This window comes from Oryza sativa, chromosome 3 (assembly GCF_034140825.1).
Source record: "Oryza sativa Japonica Group chromosome 3, ASM3414082v1".
NCBI lineage: Eukaryota > Viridiplantae > Streptophyta > Magnoliopsida > Poales > Poaceae > Oryza > Oryza sativa.
Window position 1 is genome coordinate 8,469,563 of NC_089037.1, and position 23,147 is coordinate 8,492,709.

Sequence of the window (23,147 nt, forward strand, 5' to 3'; positions counted from 1 at the left end):
TCTGGTGTGGTGTGGCATACATGATCAGCTGGTATTGATTAGCTTTAGAGTTTTAGAAAGGGGATATTTAACTCCTCGTCACTTTTAAGATGTGGCAATTAATTATTTGTCACTCACTGTTTATGACATGTCGGCCCTCATGTGTCTATGACATGTGGGTCCAGTGACAAATAGTTAATTATTCATTCAGAAAAAGGGTATCGCTCAACTACTTTATCTGTATGCTTGTAAAATGAAGTATATTGACACAACCTCGCACTTGAGAGCATGTTGTATACTTGTATTTAATACATATTAGCACAATTGATTTTGGCTTACATATATGGATTATAAGTTAACGTTACATCAAATCAACATGCTCGAACATGAAATGCCATGTTTATTGTTAATATATATGTTTGGGAATATGTACACCTGAGCAAATTCGTAAAACAGCGCTCTAAGGAAGATTCATCTAAGTTAACACACAGACACAAAAAAAAATGCATTTCCAATCATTGCTTAGTTCAAATAGCCCCGAAGCTTGGAATTTTACCCTCAATTACCATTACCTCAAATAATTCTGTCTTCTATCTTGAAACCACATCACCTCAAATATTTTTTAGCATTTGGATCTAATCTGCTATCTCTTTTCTATTATGAAACTGCATTATCTATATTTCTAGCACGGGAGGATCACGTCAAAAAAATATTAGCATTTAGGTTATTAATATCTTATTGAGCTACATCATTTATATTTCTATAATTGGAAGTTCTATTGAAATGTTATTGTGTGAAGCATGTGAAGTTAAAATATCTAAATATAAAGTATTTTTTTTACCTAATGTTTAACTACTATCATACATATTTCCCACAACAACGTGTGGTTTCATTTAGTTTCAATAGATTTTTAATGGATTTAGAGTATCACCAATAGAATCTTGATATCATTCCCTATCCAATAATCTTTAGATTTTTTGTTAAAATTTTGTTCCAATGGATTCTCTAATCTCATTTCCAAAATTCTCCGTTCCCTACTCCAGAATAGCCGTTCTCTTTTTATAGGGACGCACTTTAGCTTCCAATCGCGACACTTCACGTGCGGAAAGAGATCTAGGGACGCGCGAACGCGATCTGTCACACCCCAATCTGATACCGCCGTACAACGGCACCTGATAGGAGCGTGTCGTAGGGAAAACGGCGCGAACCGCTTCCTACGAAACCGCGATCTCGGTACCAGTCCCAGGACATAGTGCTGGTACCCACGGTGACAAATATGAATCATAGCAATCCTTAAAATAAATAGAGGACTTATTTACCTTAACTTAGGTTGCAGCTCAGACAGCCCGAGAATACAACCGACGACACGGACGAGGCGAACACCAACAACAGCAGCAGCAGCGGAACCAACGGTCTAACACCCAACACCACAGGCGACGGCTGGGAACCAGGACGAAACCCTAATCTTCACTTCACTTTATCTTCTCTTCAGGGCCGGGGAACTATATATATATATATTTATATAGAGCAAGGGTGAGTACTTTCGTACTCAGCAAGTCACGGGAACTTAGGTGTTTAATGCAGGCTTGGAAGAGAGGCAAGGTTGTTTTGCAAATCTTTTATTTGAAGACATTTTGAATTCACTAAGTGATTTATTTCTTTCTAAGTTTGGGCCGAAAAGAGACTTGCGTCTCGATTCGACTTTAAGAGATGTTTTTCAACAGCTCATTTAGTAATGTACTGACCTCCCGGGTCAGATCATTACTTCTCGGCTCCCAGAGCCATTCCACTTGATTAATTGGCTCCCAGAGCCTTTTTCATTTTTTTCGGACTCCCAGAGTCCAACTGCCCAGCAGCACAACAATCCGCTTCCACTCGGGAAGCCTAGTCTATGATGCCCGCAGACATCCCGAATCACACAGATTCGTTTCTGACCACTCAGGTCGTCCATCTGCCACATAGGCTGATTCTGGTTACGATTCCCACACCACAACAACTTTTCACAAAGCACAGGCAAACAAATCTACGCAACGGGAACCACCTCACATCCGCCCATGACCGTGGGCACGGCTGTTCGAACAGTTAGTTAACCTCTGCAGAGGGGTACACTTTACCCACAAGATACGAACTTATTCCGAACACCCGTCGGTATCGGAGGTTCGCAACAAAGCCTTTCCCAAGCCGACCCAGGGTTACCTCATGCCACATAGAAGGATCAAATCCTCACATAAACATAGGCCATTTTAGGCGTTCACAAATCAAACTCCAACCACCTTGATCGGTAAGTGAGCAAGCTTCTCGTCCTTGCCTTACCAGGAACCCGGTTTGTCCGACCCCGCCCCGGCGTTCCCAACTATTGGCATGCGAGGTTTCCCTGAACCGACTAGTTACTTAGCCAGGGTGTCCCATTCCACCTTGTGGTTGCACTTTGATTATGTTCGATGAGTTTCCCACAGGAATCGGTCCTTATATGCGAATACGGGACAGTGCCACATAGGCACAACCTCCGCATCGCGAGTTTTCACAATTCATTTTATTTTCAAACACACCGACACCACATGTCGGGTTTTGAAGGCTTCACAAACCCATTTCCCAAGTTTTCGACAAACAACGGTGTATGTGGGATATTTGGTATACGCGCTCAGAGAGCACGAATACCGAGGTACCACAAGGGTGGAGCGACAAGGAATCAGGGTAGTACGACCTACGGAAATTAGTGCGACTACTGGGTAGGTCCGTCGGTTTGGCACGCAAACCGAGGCCAAGCAAGTTAAGTGTGATTCTAACAATGCAAGTTGCAAACAAAATAATAATGATTTTTCAATTATAGGGGCAATTGGTCAAAGGGTGACTTGCCTTGCTCAAGGTCTTCACGAAGCTTCACGAATCTTCGAGAAAACCCGCGATCGACGAAAATCCGATAACCGCAACTATACGCAAACAATCGAAAACCTAAACAAGGACCAAAAGAAAGATCCTATTTAGACTAATTAGTAGTGCCATTAAATAGATCTCAATTTTACGGAATTACTGGAAGTGGAACGGAGTCAATCAGAGTTGCGAATTGAGTGATATGAATTTTGAAAGTTTTAATTGGAGTTTCTAGAATAGGAGAGATGATTTATGGAATTTATAGAAATAATATTCTCAAGAATATTATTGACAGTCACTGATGCGCGGGACCAAAGGAAATGATTTGTGGAATTTTGGGAATAAGGAATTGATTTATGGGACAAAGGAAAAAGGATTTATTAATCCTTTGGATAAGAAATGGAAGGAGGGATGGGATTTAGACTTCTTTGGGCGGCTCGGGTACGGCCAAGCACGGCGCGGCCGAGCCAATGGGCCGGGCGCGGGCGCGAGGAGGCGGCCCATGGCCGGACAAGGCGCGGCCCAAGCGGGCGGGGCGCGCGGGAGGAGAGAGGGGGATGGGTCCGGGTGGACCGTATCCACCTTGCGGGGTCCCGGGTGGGGCCCGCTTGTCAGTGGCGCGGCTCACAGTGGGAGCGGCGCATGAGGGCGGCGCTAGGGTTTCGGGTGAGCGCGGTTCACGCGCGTGCACCGGATGGACCAGGGATGCGGCGGGCCCACGCGCAGCCGGTTGGTGCACCGTGGACCGCGCGCGAGAGGGGGGAGGAAGGAGGCGGCTGACCGGCTCGGCTCGGTCAAAGCCGAGGTGGCGCCGACGTGGCGCCTACGTGGCAGCCACGCGGGCCGGCGGGAGGAGGAAGAAGGGGCGGCCGAGATGGACGGCGGACGGCGGCCGAGTTCACCGGAGCTCGTCGCGACGATTCGAGAGAGAGGGAGTACACCGGAACGATGGGACGGACGAGAGGAAGTGAGCCACCGGATCGGATTCGCCGGAGGGAGGCCGGCGATGACGAATCGCGGCGGCGTACGCCGGCGGCGAGAAAAGGGGGAAACTTCACCGGAGCAACGGGGGTTCGATTAAAAGGGGTGGGAGCATATCCGGGGTTCAAGGAATCCGTTTCCGGCGCCGGATGGGACGGAGGAGCACCGAGGACAGCTGGCGACGAGCGGCGGCCTCCGGGAGCGGACGGCATTGGCGGCGAGGCCATGCCGGGCGGCGGCGGGGCTCGGGGCAGCGTCCACGCGCGTTTAGGAAGGTCTAGGCTAGCAATCGCGCAAGCTAGGGGGGAAGGAAGAGTGAGGAGGGAGAACGGAGGCTACCGCGTCAGGAGATCGCCGGGAAGGGTGTCCGACGGCACAGGCGGGATCACCTCGGTCTCGGGCCGAGGGAGAGAGGGCGACCGGAGTCCGCGTCAGCTCCTCGTGCGCACGCCGGCTTCACCAGCACGCGCGACGGCGGAGGGAGGCGAGGACGGCGGCAGCACGGCGGGGATGGTGGTTCGGCGGCAATGGCGCTGTGGGAGGAAACGAGTGGGTGGTCGAGGCACTGAGGGGGGCTCGGGTTTTTATAGCGGAGGGGGAGAGGTCGGTTTGGAGGAGGGAAACCGACATTGGCAGTCAAGGGATGCAAGGGCGACGAGCTGGCGGTCGTCGACGCGTGTAGCCAAGGCGGCGGCAGGTGATGACGCCGGCGGTGTCGGGCAAAAGGAAAAAGAAGGGGGAAAGGGGCTTGGTCCCTTGCCAAAACGAGAAAAGGAGGAGGGAGAGTGAGGAGGAGGAGGAGGAGGAGAGGGAGAGCAGCTGCTTCTCCCACTCTTGGACGGGTGCGGTGTGGAGTGGCGGGGGCCATGGATGACGTTGACGATGACGGCGGCGGTCGGTTTGGCATGGAGCGGGGCCGGGCGGCTGCGCGGCGCAGGCGTGGCAGGGCTGACAGCGGCAGCGACCGGCCGGTCGGCCACCTCGCGAGCGAGCGCACGCGACGCGGGGGTGCGGCCGGATTTCGAACGGCGACGGCGGGAGATCGGCGCCGAGGAGAGGGAGAAAGGAAGCAGAGAGAGAGCGAGGAAAGAGAGAGGAAGAAGAGAGGCGATGCCTCTCTCTCTCGGCGCATGCAGCGCACGTACGGGGAGGAGGAGAAGCGGGCTGAGAGGAGATGGGCCGGGGAAGAGTCGGCCCACCGAGCCAGAGGGAGGTAAAATAGACTTTTGCAGAGAAGACTGATTTGGAGAGAATTGGAGAGATTTAGGGTTTGGATTCGAATTCAAATTTGATATTCGAACTCGAGGGTTTAGGGATGAATCAAGGGAGACTCAAGGAAATGATTCGAGATGGGGATTTGATATTTTCGGAAATGGGGATAGGTATTTGGCGGGGATTCAAGGGATGTGATTGAATTTCGGAGACTTGAGTCGGAATTGGAATCTTGAGGTGGACGATTTTGATGGCGATAAGAGGGAACAACGGGATTTGAATTGAGATCCTTGGCACAACTTAGACTCACACACAAAGAACGAAAATTTTCGCAATTAGGATTTTGCCGAAATAGTTTTTAACGACTCACGAAAAGCGGAGCGTTACACGATCTCGCGGGAGGAAGGAGCGTAAAACAGATTTTTCCACTGGGGATTTTTATCGTGGCCCACCTTTTTTGTTTTTAGGAAACCAATTTACCCAATCTTTTGGAGAGAGGAAAATTTTAACACCTTAAATTCTGTGTAAGATTCCCATAATAAAAAGGTTTGGGAATAAAATTTTAGGATGTTGTTGGTGATGCTCTTACGCTTAAAAAATCAAGGCTCACAAGCACGTTTCTCAAAAAAAAATCATTTCAACCTGGGGCTCCACCACTGTAGCTTAGAGCAAGTTTAATAGTATAGCTAACTACGACTTTAGATCATCTATAGTCAATTTAATAGCCGATTCATATAATAGTTACATATAAACATATAATACATGGTCCCACCTGTCATACACACATGCATCTTGGAGTTTGTATTGCAGCTGGCTACAAATCTATAGCTCGTTGCTTCTCTCTCTCCTGTTTTATCTTCTCGAAATATGTTTATAGCTGGCTTATAGTCTGCAATTGTACCTGCTCTTAACAGTGTGTGTACCCCTCATATAATATCTTATGGTTGAAAGGTTACTATTGCTGAAGCCTCACAAAGTCTAGCCAAGTTCATTGTATATATGTTTCAAAATTTGAGCGTGTGGTCATTTGGTTGCCCAGCCTTTTAAGAATGACCATGATAGCTAACCTTTTCTTTTCTCAACCTGTTCCTATACGATAGTATGTGTGCAAGTGGCTAGGAAACAAGCTGTGACTTTGCTTACCTTATTTTTCTTTTATGATTATTGGTACTTTTATTCTAGGACTGTGCCAAATGCAACAAATCGAATTTCTATTTGGAATGCCATCTATCATCTTCAATTTCAGTCTACTGGAAAAAAGCCCGTGTGTTGCAACGGGAAAAAACTAAAATTGCATACACATACAGATGATCAAGGTCTTATTTTCATATGATCTGAACTCTTCTATAGAAAATATTCTTCACGAAGAACTGCTAGATAACTTGTTTTTTAAAAAATATTTTTGTTCTCACCTTCAACATAAGCTATTTTTTAAACAAAACGCACACATATCCTATTAGAATGGGTCAGCAGCATAACTTCTTGTTAGTATCATTTGCATTTGCATGTGACATTTCCAATCGGCACCGGTGATTCCAATTACCATGCAAATAAAATCTTATCACAGTTTGCCATACAACACAGAGAATGGCAAATAACCTGAGATCACCGCTAACTCAACTTGTCATGCAAACTGAATCATAGGGAGCCACGTCTCCTGGGCATGCAAAACACACGAGCTATAACGTGCTGGTGCAAACAGTCACATGATTTCACTCGGTCTCGGGCCAACAGATTTTACTCCAAATCGATGATATTGTGTTTTCATTTTTTTTCTAGTTGGCAAGTTTCCTTGAGAAGAAAAGGTTTTATTTTTTTCTAGTTGGCCGGTTTCCTTGAGAAGAAAAAAACCAACAAAAGAAAAGAGAAAAAAACACGAGGGAGAGAGAGGTGAGAGGTCGGGGAGGAAAAAACCAAGAAAAAAAGGAACAAACAGAGATCATGAGGGGAGGGGGTGCCAGGAAAAAAATGGGAGGGAGAGAGAGATCGGTGGAGAAGGGGAAAGGGGGAGGGGGGCGCCATAAGTGATTGGGAGAAATCTATTTTTTTAAAGAGAATAAAAGATAAACATGTATGTTAGGTGGAACAGCAGAACACTATGAATTTTTTATAAGTAGGTAAAGATTTGGAGTGGCACCTATCATCTCAAAAACAATGGTGTAAACTCGGGAACTTGGCTTTAGTCGGGGTAACAATGGAATATGTGAATTTTGGGAGAGGAGTTTGTAACACCCTCTAAATTGTCAACTTCAAAACTGTTGGGAGAAACAGGGAAAATAATATTCTTGTTAACAGAAAAGCACCTTTTATTTGTTCTCTTCATTTCTGCACCGTTAATTATAAATCTCCTATCTTTTGTTTAACCTTCTCACATCATGAATAAGTCTTTTAGGGATCTTTGAGATTGGTTTTTATGTCTCGGTCAATAAGCAGATTGTTAGGATCAGGATCACATGCAAAAGGAAAATGGTACACATGCAAAAAAGATTTTTATTTGTAAGAATTCTGTAATATTTTTTTAGCACGTATATCCTATAGCACTGCTCCATTTCATATATGTCGCTTATTTTGTTATTCTTCCAATACTAAAATTGAGTCTAAAAGAAATACTAAACTGTGGTTGCTATCTCGAGCTTTGCCAGCGGAACGTTAGTTGGTTCGTGCCCGAAGCTCTGATTAGGAGAAGAACAGGCTGTATTTTCCTAGGTGTCTAGAAGCATTCCGGGCTACGTTCTTTAAGCCCCAGCTTCCAGTTTTTACCTGAGCAAAGCATCACGGTCTTCTCTACCTTCAACTTTAACTGCCGCTTTCGGAGAATCCATCAATTTTGCACCTTTCACGCAACGCAAACACTGAACCGGCATGTACTATTAATCTGCCCAGTGCCCACACATTGACACAAGTAACACAACTATTGTACGCGAACACACGGACGGTCGTCAAATCTTGCAAGAAAAACCAGGGAAACGATGGGTGCCGCTGCGAAGGAGACGTGCTGGCCGTTGCGAGAGGGGAAAAAAAAAGGAGGACGCTTTGGGGATCAAAGGCAAAGGTAGCCCACTATCCAGACGGCCGGCCGGCGGCCGAAAGCTGGGTCGGGTCGGTGGCGGGTGGGGGCGCCGCGGCGCGCAATCAACTCCCCACCAACTCCGCTCCGCTCCTCATCAGCGCCATCGCCCGCGCGGGCGCGCTCCCGTGGCCAACTCGCCGCCAATAATGCCACGGGGCGTATCATTCCCGCTGCTGTTCGCGCAACATCTCCATGTCCCCCGCCGTGTCCTGGGCTGGCTTTATCGTGGGCGCTAGCCGAGTCCTTCCGAACGTTAGCTTTTCTCCCCATGCTACACTCGAAAGAAGCCTCTCGTGTACAGTTTGCTGCGAAACGTGGTGATTTCTGCGTAATAAACTCGGCCTGCTTTTCCAGTGCGTGAGCGCACCAGTGCATCGGTGCACGTACGTATGTCCTGCTGGCTGATCTTAGGGCAGGCTCAATGTTGGGTTGCTGAATGAGCGATAGGGGTGGGCCCATGTGCAGATAGCTTTAGCTATATCTATCTCTACAATGGTTATAGCCTTGGATGAGAAACAAGCTGGATCCCACTGGGTCCCATCAAAGAAGAAATATACCACCAATTCACAATCATATGCTGATAGGCTCCATTAGATATCATTTTTTAATCTCTTAAGTTCAACTATAAGCTTAGAGCTGTTTTTAAGCATTTAATGCCTTATGTCCATGTCCACAATGTATATGGCTGAAAAAAAGTCTTAAGGCTCACTCTTATGGTTACATTGTGGATGCCCTTAGAGCAAGTTTAATAGTATAGCCAACTACTAGCTCCAATTCATCTATAACTAACCTAATAGCTCATTTACACAATAGTTACATACTACACTATTAATATCTGGTCTCACTTATCATACACACAGTGTGCCTTAGAGTTCGTGCTACAGCTGGCTACAAATCTGTAGCCCGCTGCTCTTCTCTCTCCCTATTTATCTTCTTAAAATATATTTGTAGCGGGCTTATAGCATGCTATTGTACATGCTCTTAGCCTAACGTCGATGCAACTAACCAAGATCAGTACGAATAGTCCAGCACGAGCGAGCCGGCCATTGAAAGCCTGAAACTAACAGAGGCTGCGGATCCCCTGGTGTTCACGGCTATGCCTGTCATGAAGAAGGCATTCATGGAACCTAGCTGGTTTCTTGAAGGGGCCAGCCTTCCATGATTATTTGAGAGATATTTAGACTATCATTACAACAACAGATGCAACGAATCTGCGAATGCATTTTTTTCCCAGTAAGGCAGCGCTGTAGGTTCATGAGATAAACTAAACCCTCTGCAGCAGCGTTTTATTAACAAACATGAAAATCTCCAGCGACAAACCGATACTCTTATATATACCTACGGCAAACAAACTACAAACCACGTCGATGGCAATACAAGACCGGTGTTCCTGCCAGTGTACATGTACGATTAAGAGCATGCATGCATCGGATTCTATTGCTGGTGCCGAGATGTATGATTAAGGCCAGTTCTTCCTTTCATTCCGTACCATTTTTTCCAACCGATGACAAATTAAAAGATGTGTCTACCTGTTGACAGGGACACTGAATCGCCATAAAAAAAGAGAATCCAATGGTTACTGGAGACAATCACCCCAGATTTTGCACGGCCATCCTTGCCCAAGTCGTGCTCACCACCACGCAATTTGCCAATTCATGCCCGTCTCGTCGACTCGTCGTCATGGCCGGTGCAGCATTTCCATTTTACCAGGCTCCAAGGTTCGTACGTACCCATTGGCCGGCGGCCGCATCAAACGGGACGAATTCCTAACCCTCGTCATCCGTCCCTTCCCTCCATTCAAACGCGAAAAAAAAATGGAGAAAAATGAGAGCGAGCTAGCTCTCTCATGGGGTCCAATGGCCCGAACTTTCTCCCTCAAAAGGTGAAAGCTAGAAGCTTCAAAACAACTCATCCAGCCAAGCCTCCACCCCTCCCAAATCATTCCATCTGCTGCCTTTGCAAGTTTCAACCCGCAAGAATTCATTCGGTCTCGCTCGGCTTGGCGTGGCGGCAGCTAGATTCCAAGCAGTCGTCAAGGCCGAGGCGAAGATCGGAATTTTTTTTCTCATGCTGTGGCTGTACTAACTTGTAAGGATCGGAGGGCGCGATGGCGGCGGCGGCGGCGGCGGCGAGCAGGTTCGCGGCGGCGCTGTTCCACAGGAGGACGCGGAGGGTCACGTCGGCGCTGGCGTACGCCGTCCTGGAGTGGACGCTCATCGCGCTGCTGCTGATCAACGGGCTCTTCTCCTACGCCATCGCCCGGTTCGCCGCCTACTTCGGGCTCAGGCCGCCGTGCCTCCTCTGCTCCCGCGTCGACCGCCTCTTCGAGAAGGCGACGGAGGAGGAGGATGGCGCGCGGTGGCTGCGGAGCGTCCTCTGCGGCGCCCACGCGGCGGAGATCTCCGGGCTCGGGTACTGCCTGCACCACGGTCGGCTCGCCGACGCCGGCGACATGTGCGAGGCCTGCCTGTCTTCTTCCAAGGAGGAGAGCATAAAAGATGCAGGGGAGGAGAGCGCCACGGTGTGCTCTTGCTGCTACGCCGTTGTGAAAACCTCCTCGCGCGAGCTGCCGGATAAAGGACAAGGCCAATCGGAGGAGAAGACAACCGAAGAAGACAGAAACCAAGGGTATGTTCCATTGGCTCAAGAAGAGCACGGCGAAGAAGAAGACCAAGGATATGTTATTTTGGCTCAAGAGGAGCACGACGAGGAAAACGAAGAAGAGCATGGAGAATTTCAGGAGGAAGAGCGGCAAGAAGAGGTGGACGATAAAGACGAGCAAGAGGAGAAGATGGCCGCCGTCCAGGACGAGTCCTTGGAAGTCATGGCTGTCGGAGAAGAGATCGAGCTCGACGGCGAGCGCTTGCTGTCGGTGGCAGCCATCGATGAGATGACAATCGCCGACGAGTCAGGTTTGCATCAGGCGTGCTGTGAAAAGGAGAAAGAAATGGACCATATCGACGGCGAGCACGAGTTGAGAGATCTTGATATCGGAGTTGTTCTTGAGGAGAAGAGGATGTTGGATTCTTCGGCTGCAACGGCGGATGTCGCGATTGAGGACGACTTTGTTGTGCCCGTTCCTTGTGCAGAGCCTGTCACAAGCCCACCTGATCCTCATGAGAATATCATCCCCCACGATGATGAATTGGTTATTGAAGATGTTGCTCAAATTGGAGATGCCACTGCTGAAGAAGAAACAGTTGAAGAAGAAGAAGTTGAGACAGCTGAAGAAGAAGAAATTGTTGTGCCCGAAGGTAAGATCATCATTGGCTTCTCTCGATTGTCCAATTTTGTCATTTGGTATGCCTCTCTCATCGTTTTTATTTCAGTCATTGAAGAAGTTTCTGAAGATGACAATCAATTGTCCAGTCTTGTCATCTGGTATGCCAGTCTCATCGTTTTCCTTTCAGTCACTGAAGCAGTTCCTGAAGATGACAACAGATCAGCAGAGGTGGACACTAACTGTGAGGTATCAATCGGAAGTGAGATATGCGAACGGGAGCAAGATGACCATGTCGTGCCGTTTCATGAATCAGCAGAGTTTGAGGAGCCAACTGATCCATTGGCGTACCCAGATGAGCAGCCACTGCCATTGGAAAGTCTCCATGAAACAGACCCAACTGCGCAAGGTAGTACAATTATCGGATTGTGCATTTGACTAGTAATTAACTTGTCCCCCATCAAGATGCTTTCAAAATGATTATGAACTTAATGTTAACTTCTTATGTTTGGATTAGAAGCAAGTGAAACCGAACAGGAGGAGGAGGCGACGGCGAGCCAGAGATTAGACCAGCCACCAAACGAACAGAACGAGGTTGAAGACGACAAGGCACCTGAGACACCGACCTACAGCGTTGCCACACAAATCTCAGACAAAAAGTTTTTGCTTGAGAGGAAACGGTCACTATCCTTATCTTTGGACGGGAGTGTGGCAAGCGAGATGGAGTTGTCCGAGCCTTCCACCGTTGATCAGCTGAAATCGGCGCTGCAAGCGGAGCGAAAGGCACTCAGCGCATTGTACTCCGAGCTTGAGGAAGAGAGGAGCGCCGCTGCCATCGCGACCAACCAGACTATGGCAATGATCAACAGGTTGCAGGAAGAGAAGGCAGCAATGCAGATGGAGGCTCTGCAATACCAACGGATGATGGAGGAGCAGTCGGAGTACGACCAGGAGGCGCTGCAGTTGCTGAACGAGTTGGTCACCAAGAGGGAGAGGGAGAAGCAGGAACTGGAGAGGGAGCTGGATATGTGCAGGCAGAAGGTGCTACACTACGAGGACAAGGAGAGGAGGAGAATGGCAAGCTTCAAGGCTAACGGGCATAGCCCCAATGGTAATGGCACTTCTGTGTCATCCAGTGGTGAGGACAGTGACGGGCACTCCGATGAATACTGCGAACTAGGTGAGTCCCCGGATGGCAGCAATCTTCAGAGCCCGTCTCATGCTGCTTTTAGCCCCAGGACAGATCAAGAAAACAAGAAACATCTGGTGGCTCTTGATGACTCCTTGACGTACTTTGAGATGGAAAGGCTATCTATCTTGGAAGAGCTCAAGACATTGGAGGAGAGGCTCTTCACATTGGAAGATGATGACATCAACGACACCAGTGCTGCTGTGGGCCGATCTTCAGATGAATATGAACTGTCGGCTGACGGTCTCCATTCTCCGGGAAATGGTGATATCACCAGTGACAAGGCAAAGTTTGAAGGTCGAAATTCTATTTGCAGGGGAAAGAGTCTTCTTCCTCTATTCGATGCAGCTGGAGATGAGAGCAGTGATCAGACACCATCTGCAAGGGTTGGGGATGTGCAAGTTGATAATTCGACAAAACCGGTTTCTGTGCTTGTAAAAGAACAGGAGAGGCTGGCAATAATAGAGGAGGTTGATCATGTATACGAGAGACTGCAAGCACTAGAGGCAGACAAGGAGTTCCTCAGGCACTGCATCAAGTCCCTGAAGAAAGGTGACAGGGGCATGGACCTTCTTCAAGAGATCTTGCAGCATCTTCGCGAACTCCGGAGCGTGGAACTTCATGTTAAGCATGCTGGTGATGCCCTTGCTGCAAATTCAGCATAGCACATGCCTCTTATATATAACATGTGGTAATTTCCTACTCCTGGAAATTTCTTTTTTTTTTCTTTACTACACTGCAATGGGTGGGTGATACTTTTCAGAAGGTATACATTAGGAAGCATCTTTGATTGTACTAGTGTGAACTATATTTTCAGGAGAAAATAACATAATTTTGGTATAGATTAACATCAAGAGCATCCAATATGCAGACAATAATTTCTACAGTAAAAGCTAGCACTCGTATTTATACTTTTGGACAGTACTGAATTCTGTGTTACTGAAACAGTCCATATCCTCCTTAACTGTTTTCAGATAGCTGTTTACCATCAATAACGTCCAAAATCAATTATGCTTTGCAGATTACCGTAGCTTGCTATTGATTTAGTGGATCGGCTTTGGTGAGTCGATCGGAATGATCTGAAGTACTTGGTTGGTGATGGTACCTTTGAAAGATAATGGCTGATTTCATGGGAGGTTTTGCTCATTTTGCCGGTGGCACGGAAGCAAAGCCTCTTCCTTTTGTTTCTGGTCCAGCATTGCCGGCTTTATGATGTGGTAGTTGTAGAAATCATTAGTCCTTCCAAAGCTGCACAATGTTGAATCATTGGTGCCAGCTTCGGATGTATGCACAACTTAGGGGAAAAAAAGAAAAGGTAAAGTTAGTCTGAGTGGAGATGTGGAGGATCTATTATTTATTCTCTTCTTTTTTTTTCTTCAATTTTCAGAATTGTTTGTGCAGAGGTAGGAATGTGCATGAGTTTGTCCTGTTCTGTATGAGGTTGTAGCTTGTATGGTTGGTACGTGCGGTTTGTTCTTTTTTTATAGCCAGATTTGATGAAGAAAGCAATCCTTTCGGAAATGATGAATTGCTATTGCATTTGCCACGATTCTCTGGTCCTTGTGCTTCTGCTGTACACTATTAAATCCTCTGCTCCCATCCAGTTTAAGAAGCCTTCCTTTTTCTTCCCTAAAACTTAAGAAGCCATAGATGTACAGATTACTTAGTATAGTACTACTGGCACATCTTTATGATAGCATGATTAACTGGGCACTCTGGCTTGCCCAATTATGCTCACTTTGAAGTCTGGCTTTGAGCTGTCTTCACTCTTCAGCTCGTGGAAGCCTGGAAGGTTAGGCCCCACTGATCATAATGGACTCAATAATCTGGAGTTGTGGACTGTGGAGAGAATGCAAAGTATACTCGTTGCATTTTCTATGCTAGACCTACTAGACTAACAATGGTGTAGTCGCAGTTGCAATACAGTACGCGTATAATTGTTGGCCCCCGAAAATATAGAAATAAAGACTGAAAGAGTATAGTTGTTGAAACTCACCATGCGTCCATGCCGGCGAACCTCGCGGCGTCGACGTTGGGGTACCACGCGGCGCGAAGGCCTCTGATACTACTCGATCTCGCCCACCATTGTTCCCCTCGCCCCTCGTCGCCGGCGTACTTGACCCCCCCCCCCCCCCCCCCCCCGGTCTTGGGTAGGCCTCTTACGGCTCGTGAGCATTTGGTCGAGCACGTGGTGTGCGCGAGCGCTGCAGGCGACACGCGCGAACAAAGACCTCAAAGATGGAACCTCGTCGAATTGCTCGCGCGCTGCCAGCAGTGATCAGGCGGGGTCACCGACGTGCGGAGGCCCACGGAGCTCCGGGCATCGTCGGCCGGCGAGATGAACTGGCCGTACAGGCGATCCAGGGATCGGGTCGCCGCGCACCATCCAATCGAGGTGCGGGCTGCGTCTTGACCTATTTTTCACGCGGGCCCCTCCGGAGTACTTCACGATTGTTTATGGGCTGAAAGTTAGATCGGGCTGAATGAGAACTGGTCCTGCCAAAGTGAGCCTTTCAGTAATGGGCCAATCCACGGGCCGGTAGTAGAGTAGCCCAATCGGTGTCTAAAAAGCAGCCCACCTTTCTCCAGGAGAACAAGACAAAGCTCGAAAAGCGAAAAGACGCGCTCGTCGGCTCGTGTACTGAACTTTCGCTTCACCGCGGCCGCCGCTCCGATTCCCGGCGCGCGCAAACCCCCCTCGTCTTCCGAGAAGGGATTCCAGTGCGCGGCGCTCCACCTCCCGGGCAATCATTCTCCCACCCATCCCCGCCATTAAAACCCTCCTCACCGGCGTGGCACAACTCACAACCACAGCGATCTCCTTCCCCTGCTTCTTCCAATCGCCCTGACGCCACCCACACTAGCTGCTGCACCCATGTCCAAGAAGCTGCTTCCGATCATGGCGACCAAGAGCGCGAAGGATTTGGTTGGCGACTCCAAGGCCTTGGTCGCAGCCAGTGACGTCGTCACCAGCAGCGCCATCGCGGAGTCCTACAACGACCAGATCCGCCCTCTCCTCGACGCCGTCGACCGGCTGCGCCACCTCAAGGTGACGCAGGAGGGGATCCAGCTGCCGACCATCGTCGTGGTGGGCGACCAGTCCAGCGGCAAGTCGAGCGTGCTCGAGTCGCTCGCCGGCATCAGCCTCCCGCGAGGCCAGGGCATCTGCACCCGCGTGCCGCTCGTCATGCGGCTCCAGGACGACCCCTCCGCCGACTCGCCCAAGCTGCAGCTGGAGTACAGCAACGGCCGCGTGGTGACCACCTCGGAGGCCAAGGTCGCGGACGCCATCAACGCCGCCACGGCCGAGATCGCCGGGAGCGGCAAGGGCATCTCCGACGCGCCCATCACCCTCGTCGTGCGGAAGCGCGGCGTCCCCGACCTCACACTCGTCGACCTCCCCGGCATCACGCGCGTCCCCGTCCAGGGCCAGCCCGACGACATCTACGACCAGATCGCCAAGATCATCAAGGAGTATATCGCGCCGAAGGAGAGCATCATCCTCAACGTGCTCTCCGCCACCGTCGACTTCCCGACGTGCGAGTCCATCCGCATGTCGCAGCAGGTTGACCGCACCGGGGAGCGCACGCTCGCCGTCGTCACCAAGGCGGACAAGGCCCCTGAGGGCCTGCTCGAGAAGGTGACCATGGACGACGTCAACATCGGCCTCGGCTACGTCTGCGTCCGCAACCGCATTGGCGAGGAGACGTACGACCAGGCGCGCATCGAGGAGGAGCGGCTGTTCAAGTATCATCCCCTCCTCTCCAAGATCGACAAGTCCATGGTCGGCATCCCGGTGCTCGCGCAGAGGCTGATGCAGATTCAGGCGACCATCATCGCCAAATGCCTCCCGGACATCGTCAAGCAGATCAACGACCGCCTCAGTCGCCACAGCAGCGAGCTGGACCAGATGCCGCCGGACCTCAACAACGTCGCCGACGCGGTGAGGGCGTTCTTTCACATCGTCAAGCAGGTGTGCGCCTCGCTCGAGAAGGTGCTCGTCCGAGGCGAGTTCGACGAGTTCCCCGACGACCGCCATTTCCACGGCACCGCACGCATCGCCGAGAAGATGGACGGCTACAAGAGGAGGCTTCCCGCGGAGTGCCCGAAGAGCAGCGACGACGACGCCATGTTCCTGATGGAGGAGGTGCGCGTCCTGGAGGAGACCAAGGGGATCAACCTCCCCAACTTCCTCCCGAGGTCCGCGTTCCTCGTCTTGCTCAAGAAGAAGGTGGAGACCGTCATGCACGTGCCGCACGAGCTCGTGAACGAGGTGTGGGGTTACGTGGAGGATGTGGTGATGAACATCCTTCTCAAGCACTCCGAGAACTTCCCCCAGGTGCAGCCGTCGTGCCGCCGCGCCGTGCAGACACTGATGGACAAGGCGCGGGCGCGGTCGGCGCAGCACGTCAAGGAGCTGATCGAGATGGAGCTCGTCTCCGACTACACGGCGAACCCGGATTACATGAGGACGTGGACGGAGATCATGGAGGGCCACGATAGTTTCATGGAGGCCGTGGAGGACGGCTCCAAGCCCGCGAGGATCACCCTGGAGGGCTTTGGGGAGGTGGACGTTTCGCACCTGAGGGCGCACGCCGGCTTGGCCGGGCAGGCGTTCGACCTGAGGGCGCGGCTCACCGCGTACTGGAGGAGCATCGTGCTCCGCCTCGTCGACGGGCTGGCGCTGCACGTGCTTCGGGTCGTCAAGCGCCTCGTGGAGCACGACCTTGAGGCGGAGCTCGCGGATGAGCTCCTGGGCAACAAGATGGCCGGCGTGGAGAGGATGCTGGCGCCGTCGCCGAGCACCGGCGCCAAGCGCGAGCGCCTGAAGAAGAGCATCGTCCTGCTGCGGCAGTCCAAGGAGGTTGTCGCGAACATCATGGACAGGATCAGCGCCGCAGGTGAAGTTTAGGCTGTTGCCTTAGGTCAAAACTTTGGATTTATGGTGTTGCCATGTGCTGTTGTGGCGTGTCGCTAGCTGTGAACCTAAGTTGATTGCCGTCTGCTGTTATGGTTAACTTTTGATTCGTAATGTTGCGGTGGGCATATGCATCACTAATTGTCCTGTTTTGTTTAACTGAAACATATATGTATCAGCGCTGATACATATATGTATGCAAAAATCGTACTAATTTATCGTATGCATTGTAATTTTCTATAAGTATCTTTAGTATGGATAAAGCCCAAGTATATTTGCTGGGTCTAGTGAGGAAAACACCTATATATTTCCTTGTTTATTTTTGCCCGGATGTTGAACGCAAGTTAGTAAATCTGAAAGCATTACAAATTTACAATCCAATATTACAAAATATAGAATTTTAAAAATGTACTCTTAGAATAAATAAATTTTACAAAATATAGAATTTTACGTGAATTGCCGTCCATGAAATGAAATTGACACTTTATTAACTGAAACATCGAGTAATTGTACAAAGCTTTTTGTTGGTGATAAACGATTCACACCACGTTCAAGTACAACAAAAGGACAGTACCTTTCACGCCCTTATCTAATATACTCGTGCTTCAAAAATAGCTGACAGCACTAATATGTGTTGGGCATTGTACAATAGGCAGTAGCACTTAATAATAACAACGGCATCCACGTTACTGGAGGAGAAAAGGCTACTGGTTTGGCTCCATAAGCTGACATTAGCCTTGAGGAAAGCTGCAAGATATGCAATTCAACATTTAAGACATGAAATTGATGGTACAGTCTGCAGATGGTGTTTTAGATAGGTACGCACCTTCAAATGTATCACCGCAATGATACAGCACAACAATAGGAGCACCCTCCTTGTCCAGCCGCCACAGAATTTCATTACCATTGAGAGAATTTTCTTGTCTGAGAGGTTCGCTAAAGACACTGAAGCACTTGGCAGTAGATATCCTGACTCAGGGTTTGAATTTGTTGGGTTGACCGTGTTTTCTGTTCTTCTGCTGTGCCGCAAACAAGCAACAGCCTTCTCTGCAAACAAACTATATATTACAACTACAACTGGGACAACCACCAGGTATAGGAAAGGCAGTGTAATAACCAGCACATCTGGGTTGCTCGATTTGTTCCAGGTCAAGTCTTCACCAAGAGATGGGATGCTCCATCCGGATAAGTACATTTGAGCAATTTCTCCTTTCTCAGATGTCGCATGACCCCAAAACCATGGCATTTCAATAAGCCAAATAACATATATGAGCAAAGAAAACCAGATGGGTCTACTCCTTGCACCCTCCATTAGAAACCAGACCAACCAAAAGTAAGCTTTCCTCGGCTGGATAGGGGATAGCATAACTGACACGGTCCATCTTTGGTATGTCAAACTTTTCTTCATAAAATGATACAGCAATTTGGGAGCAAACAATAGTACAATTATGAAGGCAAAATTACTCCACAGAAGAACTTGATACATGTCTTCCCATTGGACTTCAAAAATCAAGTAGTTCAGACATGGACGTGATTGAATTTGCACTTTACCCTCAACTGAAAATGGTCGTCGCTCGCTTGATGTCTTCCCACCCTGAGAATCCTGAGCAAAAACTTGCAGCCAGTAGCGAGTAGGGGATGGACTTTTGTAGTTTTCAGCATTCCATTCCGCATGGAACAAAGGTTTGTGAACAGATGGTGTGGCAACAAGCTGCAGTGGTATTTCTTCAACTATCTTAAACTCATTATGAGAGTCAAAAACTCTTGCACTCACATTGCGGATCACCTGATTAGAGAAAACAAGAACATTTATATCATTTCTCGTTGACCAATTCATTGATTCCAATGTATTCATACTTCTTGAATCTGTTGGGTATGTGATCAAGATGGAAGTTTGAAATGCCTGTTTTAGTGTGTGGTCTATGAAAGAGATTGCACCTCCATCAATTGCTAAAATCCTCATCAGTCTTGACTCTTTCCAGTCTCCAAGTTCCCATTCCCAATAGCTTGATTTCTGCTCTTGTGTTGTTGCACTCATTTCATGAAACCGCCAAAGCTGCTTACTAATTTTCGCGTGCAGATGGCCACATAGGTATGCTGAAATTGACTGCTTTGCAAATATACTTTCATAACGTTGTCCTTTTTGAGATGAAGTAGTGAATGACATAGGGTAATGTCCAAAAACTACTTTTGTTATTGGAACATTGGAATGATTGGACCAGTATTGAAGTTCTGAATTAACAGCGTCTATCCTCTTATCAGTAGGATGGCCAAATAAATTAGCTGGATATCGAATGCCAATACTCATTGTATCATCTATGCCAAGGAAGAGATAATTCCTGCGTCCCTACAGTACCTTTTAGGATAAAATTCAGGCCCAGCATTGTAAGCAGAATTAGCAGAGATGCGTGGCATATAAATGGTACAAGAATTTTGACAATGTATTATGCACAGATAATCCAACATAGACAATGTGTTATGCACAGATAGCCCAACATAAAAAAAAAAATCTCCTCTAGTACTGTTATGACACCATTAGAAATCTATATAAGTGCTAGAGACAAAGTGGGTTACGGAAATTATAAGGCACAGATAAGACATAATTTGATTCGTAATAGCTGCCAAAGATAAATAGAGTTATAGTTTAGTAAATTTAACTACCATTGTAGGTTGACACAGGCCAGTTATGGTTTAAGTGCTGAATGTATAGCCACCTTCATCTGTCCTGCTATTGAGTGTACATTAAGCGAGTCTGAAGGTGCATTGACATCAGTATAGCACACTACATCATTATTGTTACATATAAATGCAATTATTAGTAAATTATAATTGATGGTCAAGTCTAGTTAGCAAGAGCTGTTCTCCATTGAGTAAGATGGTTTAGTGCTATGTTCAAGCTTATCGTACATTTCTGCTTCAAGTATCATCAGTATGATATTGAAGCATGATGTATTTGTAGTACTACATGCCCAGTATCACACGAGAGTAATATTTATTATGGACCAATAGATATTGTTCTACCAGCTAACCAAAGAGGACGTTCAATAATCAAGGCAGAGGAGCATTAATTCTGTGCACAGTAATCAGCGGTATAAAGTGCAGGTCAATGTTCAACTGAAGCTCTGACAGCAAATATGTTATAGTATGCTTTACATCTTCAAAGAAGCAGAATATAGAACTGGATTAATTGAAAGATAACTGTACACTGGATTATGCGCATGACGAATAATAAGTCATGATAAACGACTATGAACAAAATTAATTGTGCCTAACAAGGAGATCAGACAAGAAGATAAGGAGTACCTGAAGCAAAATGCTACTGATGGTGCTTAATCGGTCAAGCTGTGAGTTCACACTGTAAGTTGAGAAGAAATCCAATTTTCCTCCCCTATAGGGAACTCCATATGTATCATGATTACCTCTAATATCAAATATCCTGCTCTTATCAATACCACCTATTCCAACAATTGCATCAATAGCTTTTTTGTATGTAATCCATTCCCTCTCATCTTGTCTTGACGTAGTTTTTCTCCTATTCTTTGCATCTTGTTAACATCCCACGAAAAAACTGGAAATTATTATACAGTCATAGGAATATATAAAACTACAAGAACAACATATACATTCAATTGCATCAACCATATATGTGCTTGTTTCATTTCCTTATTATTCTAGCAAGGGCTTTCTGTCTAACAAATTAACATGTACACTCAAGGTGAAAAAAGGAAATGCATTATAGCAAGGGACGAAAATTGAAGTTATCCAAATTTACTACCAAATCAACTTTCCAATATTTGACCTTCCACATACAAATAAATATTTTCCAAATATAAAAAATACAGTTAGTAATGTTTTCAAGTGATTTGGGATTTATCTCCATTTGTTGTAACAAAGCAGCTTTCATGTATGTCGCCATTAGATACGATATTGGAGAATTTAATGGTTTATACAACAAATTCAGAGTCATATTCTTCATGCAAATAGTTGAAATGAATGTTAGGCCAATAACTCCAGGATATTTCCAGAATATGTTTATGGATGTTACGCTAGCTGAGTTTATTAGAAAAATGATCTACTAACCTTATGGTAGTTTGTAAGTTGTATGCTTTACCTTGCATTAACTAATGAAGCTATTCTCAAGTTTCATGGCATGGAGCCATGGACTCTGAGTTACTGTATCATTTGATCTTTTTAGGCAATACTTGGCAACCACAAATACAAATTCAACCTGCCTACGCTACATGGAAATGAATCAGAATTTTCTGCAGATTCTCATTAACAGAACATGATATTCCTTCGTAGTCAGTGCCATCATGTACTAGATGGGATTAGTTCAGAAGTACATGCGCATTTAACAGCACAACTGTAACAAAAAGCTCATGCTGTGAGCATAATTTCCCACATAGCTAATCGAGTTCACAGCTTATACGGAAGTTGATTCTACGTTCACAGCATAGCTAATCGAGTTTATATACTGCTATTTCCCACATATAACAATACCACTCAACACCGATCACTTGCAATATGTCAAAACCAGAGTAGATACGGTCTATTTCTCGGCAGTTGCCATGCTCCTTACCAAACAACTGTACAAAATGGATGCATGAAGGAACAATTCGTGACTTTTTTTTAATCAAATTTGACGATACATGAGAAGGGGGCTCGCCGCTCACCTGTGATGTCGCCGGTGACGAGGAGCAGGTGGGGGCGGATGGCGCGCAGGGCGGGGCCGAGGATGCTCGCGAGGTCGTCGGCGCGGTCGGGGTGGTAGGCGCTGATGTGGAGGTCGCTTACCTGCACCACCCACGCCACGTCGCCGTCCATGGAGAAGGCCGACCTCGCCACCGAGGCGCCGTCGTCGGCGACCACCAGCCACGGGGCACACAGCCGGTGGAGGGCGAGCAGCAGCAGAAGCACCAGCGGGGAGCGGAGGTGCGAGGCCATCGCTGGGCGGTGAACGGGTTCGGGATCCGGCGCGGCGGGGAATCTCTACGCCGCCGCGTCCCGTGGTGCGGTGGTGCCGTGTCGGGGAGGAAGAGTGCCCGGCCTGGTGGGCCGTGGGCCACCCGAGCCTTAAGACGAACCAGTGACTTAGCCCAGAACCGGAACTGGATACCCATGACCACGGTCATGTGGGCCCATCACGCATGGGCGGAACCACGGACGTGCCGGCCTTTTACATGTTGGGCTGAAACGTTATAGGCTAGGCCTGATGGGCCTCCGTCCTCGGCCATGGGCCCGTTAATCTTCGTCGTCGTGCTCGTGGCCATTGGCCAGTCTGTGGCACTGTGCTCTATAGGCCGTATGATGAAAAAGAAAAGGCAAAATTGTATTTATAGCATCAAAAGTTTCCGTTTTTGGTTTTGTAACACCGAAAGTTCACTGTTTACTTTATTAGCATCCAAAATCTCTCTCCGTTCCCATACCAAGCAATTCCGTCCATTTCATCCTATTTTCTGTTTTCTTTGACTGGATTGACTCCGGTAGCCATGTCAACTCGCCAACCATACTGGGCATCCCACTGGGAGCACAGATCAAGTTCAGGTTCGTCTAGCTCCCACCGGCAGTGGCCTTCCCCTTGCTGTATCTTCTCCTGCGACCTTAGCTGCGTGACCCATCTTCTACGTACCATCACCGGCGCCGCCGTACATCACCAGCGGCAGCTTTTTGTTCGTCCGCTCCTGCTCAGCTGCTTCCCCACCTCGCC

General features: G+C 48.1%; 3 protein-coding genes and 1 long non-coding RNA gene across 12 annotated transcripts; 2 read left to right on the forward strand and 2 right to left on the reverse strand.

Annotated features, from left to right (window-relative positions):
- Positions 1–9,891: 9,891 nt before the first annotated feature.
- Positions 9,892–14,068, forward strand: LOC4332315 (myosin-binding protein 3). 4 transcript variants are annotated; one of them, XM_015776905.3, is made up of 4 exons: positions 9,892–11,367; positions 11,443–11,742; positions 11,851–13,213; positions 13,544–14,068. In XM_015776905.3, exons 1-3 carry the CDS (start codon positions 10,221–10,223, stop codon positions 13,185–13,187), a joined length of 2,784 nt encoding a protein of 927 aa, XP_015632391.1. In that variant the 5' UTR covers positions 9,892–10,220; the 3' UTR covers positions 13,188–13,213; positions 13,544–14,068. The 4 variants fall into 4 exon arrangements, with proteins under 4 accessions (XP_015632391.1, XP_015632392.1, XP_015632393.1 ...); XM_015776906.3 differs by having other exon boundaries at positions 11,854–13,213; XM_015776907.3 differs by having other exon boundaries at positions 11,524–11,742.
- Positions 13,551–14,938, reverse strand: LOC112938287 (uncharacterized). Its single transcript, XR_003241393.2, has 2 exons — positions 14,519–14,938; positions 13,551–14,307 (listed from the first exon to the last, which is right to left on the reverse strand). It is a non-coding gene; the product is annotated as an uncharacterized lncRNA (long non-coding RNA).
- Positions 14,939–15,210: 272 nt separating this feature from the next.
- On the forward strand, positions 15,211–17,581 carry LOC4332316 (dynamin-related protein 4C). The gene has a single exon (XM_015774759.3). It carries the CDS (start codon positions 15,398–15,400, stop codon positions 17,432–17,434), a length of 2,037 nt encoding a protein of 678 aa, XP_015630245.1. The 5' UTR covers positions 15,211–15,397; the 3' UTR covers positions 17,435–17,581.
- A 325-nt stretch (positions 17,582–17,906) lies between these two features.
- Positions 17,907–22,489, reverse strand: LOC9268957 (putative metallophosphoesterase At3g03305). 6 transcript variants are annotated; one of them, XM_066309115.1, is made up of 5 exons: positions 22,114–22,489; positions 20,744–20,985; positions 19,379–19,787; positions 18,267–19,226; positions 17,907–18,187 (listed from the first exon to the last, which is right to left on the reverse strand). In XM_066309115.1, exons 1-4 carry the CDS (start codon positions 22,382–22,384, stop codon positions 19,195–19,197), a joined length of 954 nt encoding a protein of 317 aa, XP_066165212.1. In that variant the 5' UTR covers positions 22,385–22,489; the 3' UTR covers positions 17,907–18,187; positions 18,267–19,194. The 6 variants fall into 5 exon arrangements, with proteins under 6 accessions (XP_066165212.1, XP_066165215.1, XP_066165214.1 ...); XM_066309118.1 differs by having other exon boundaries at positions 19,379–19,796; XM_066309117.1 differs by adding an exon at positions 20,102–20,165 and having other exon boundaries at positions 18,267–19,796.
- Between the last annotated feature and the right edge of the window lie 658 nt (positions 22,490–23,147).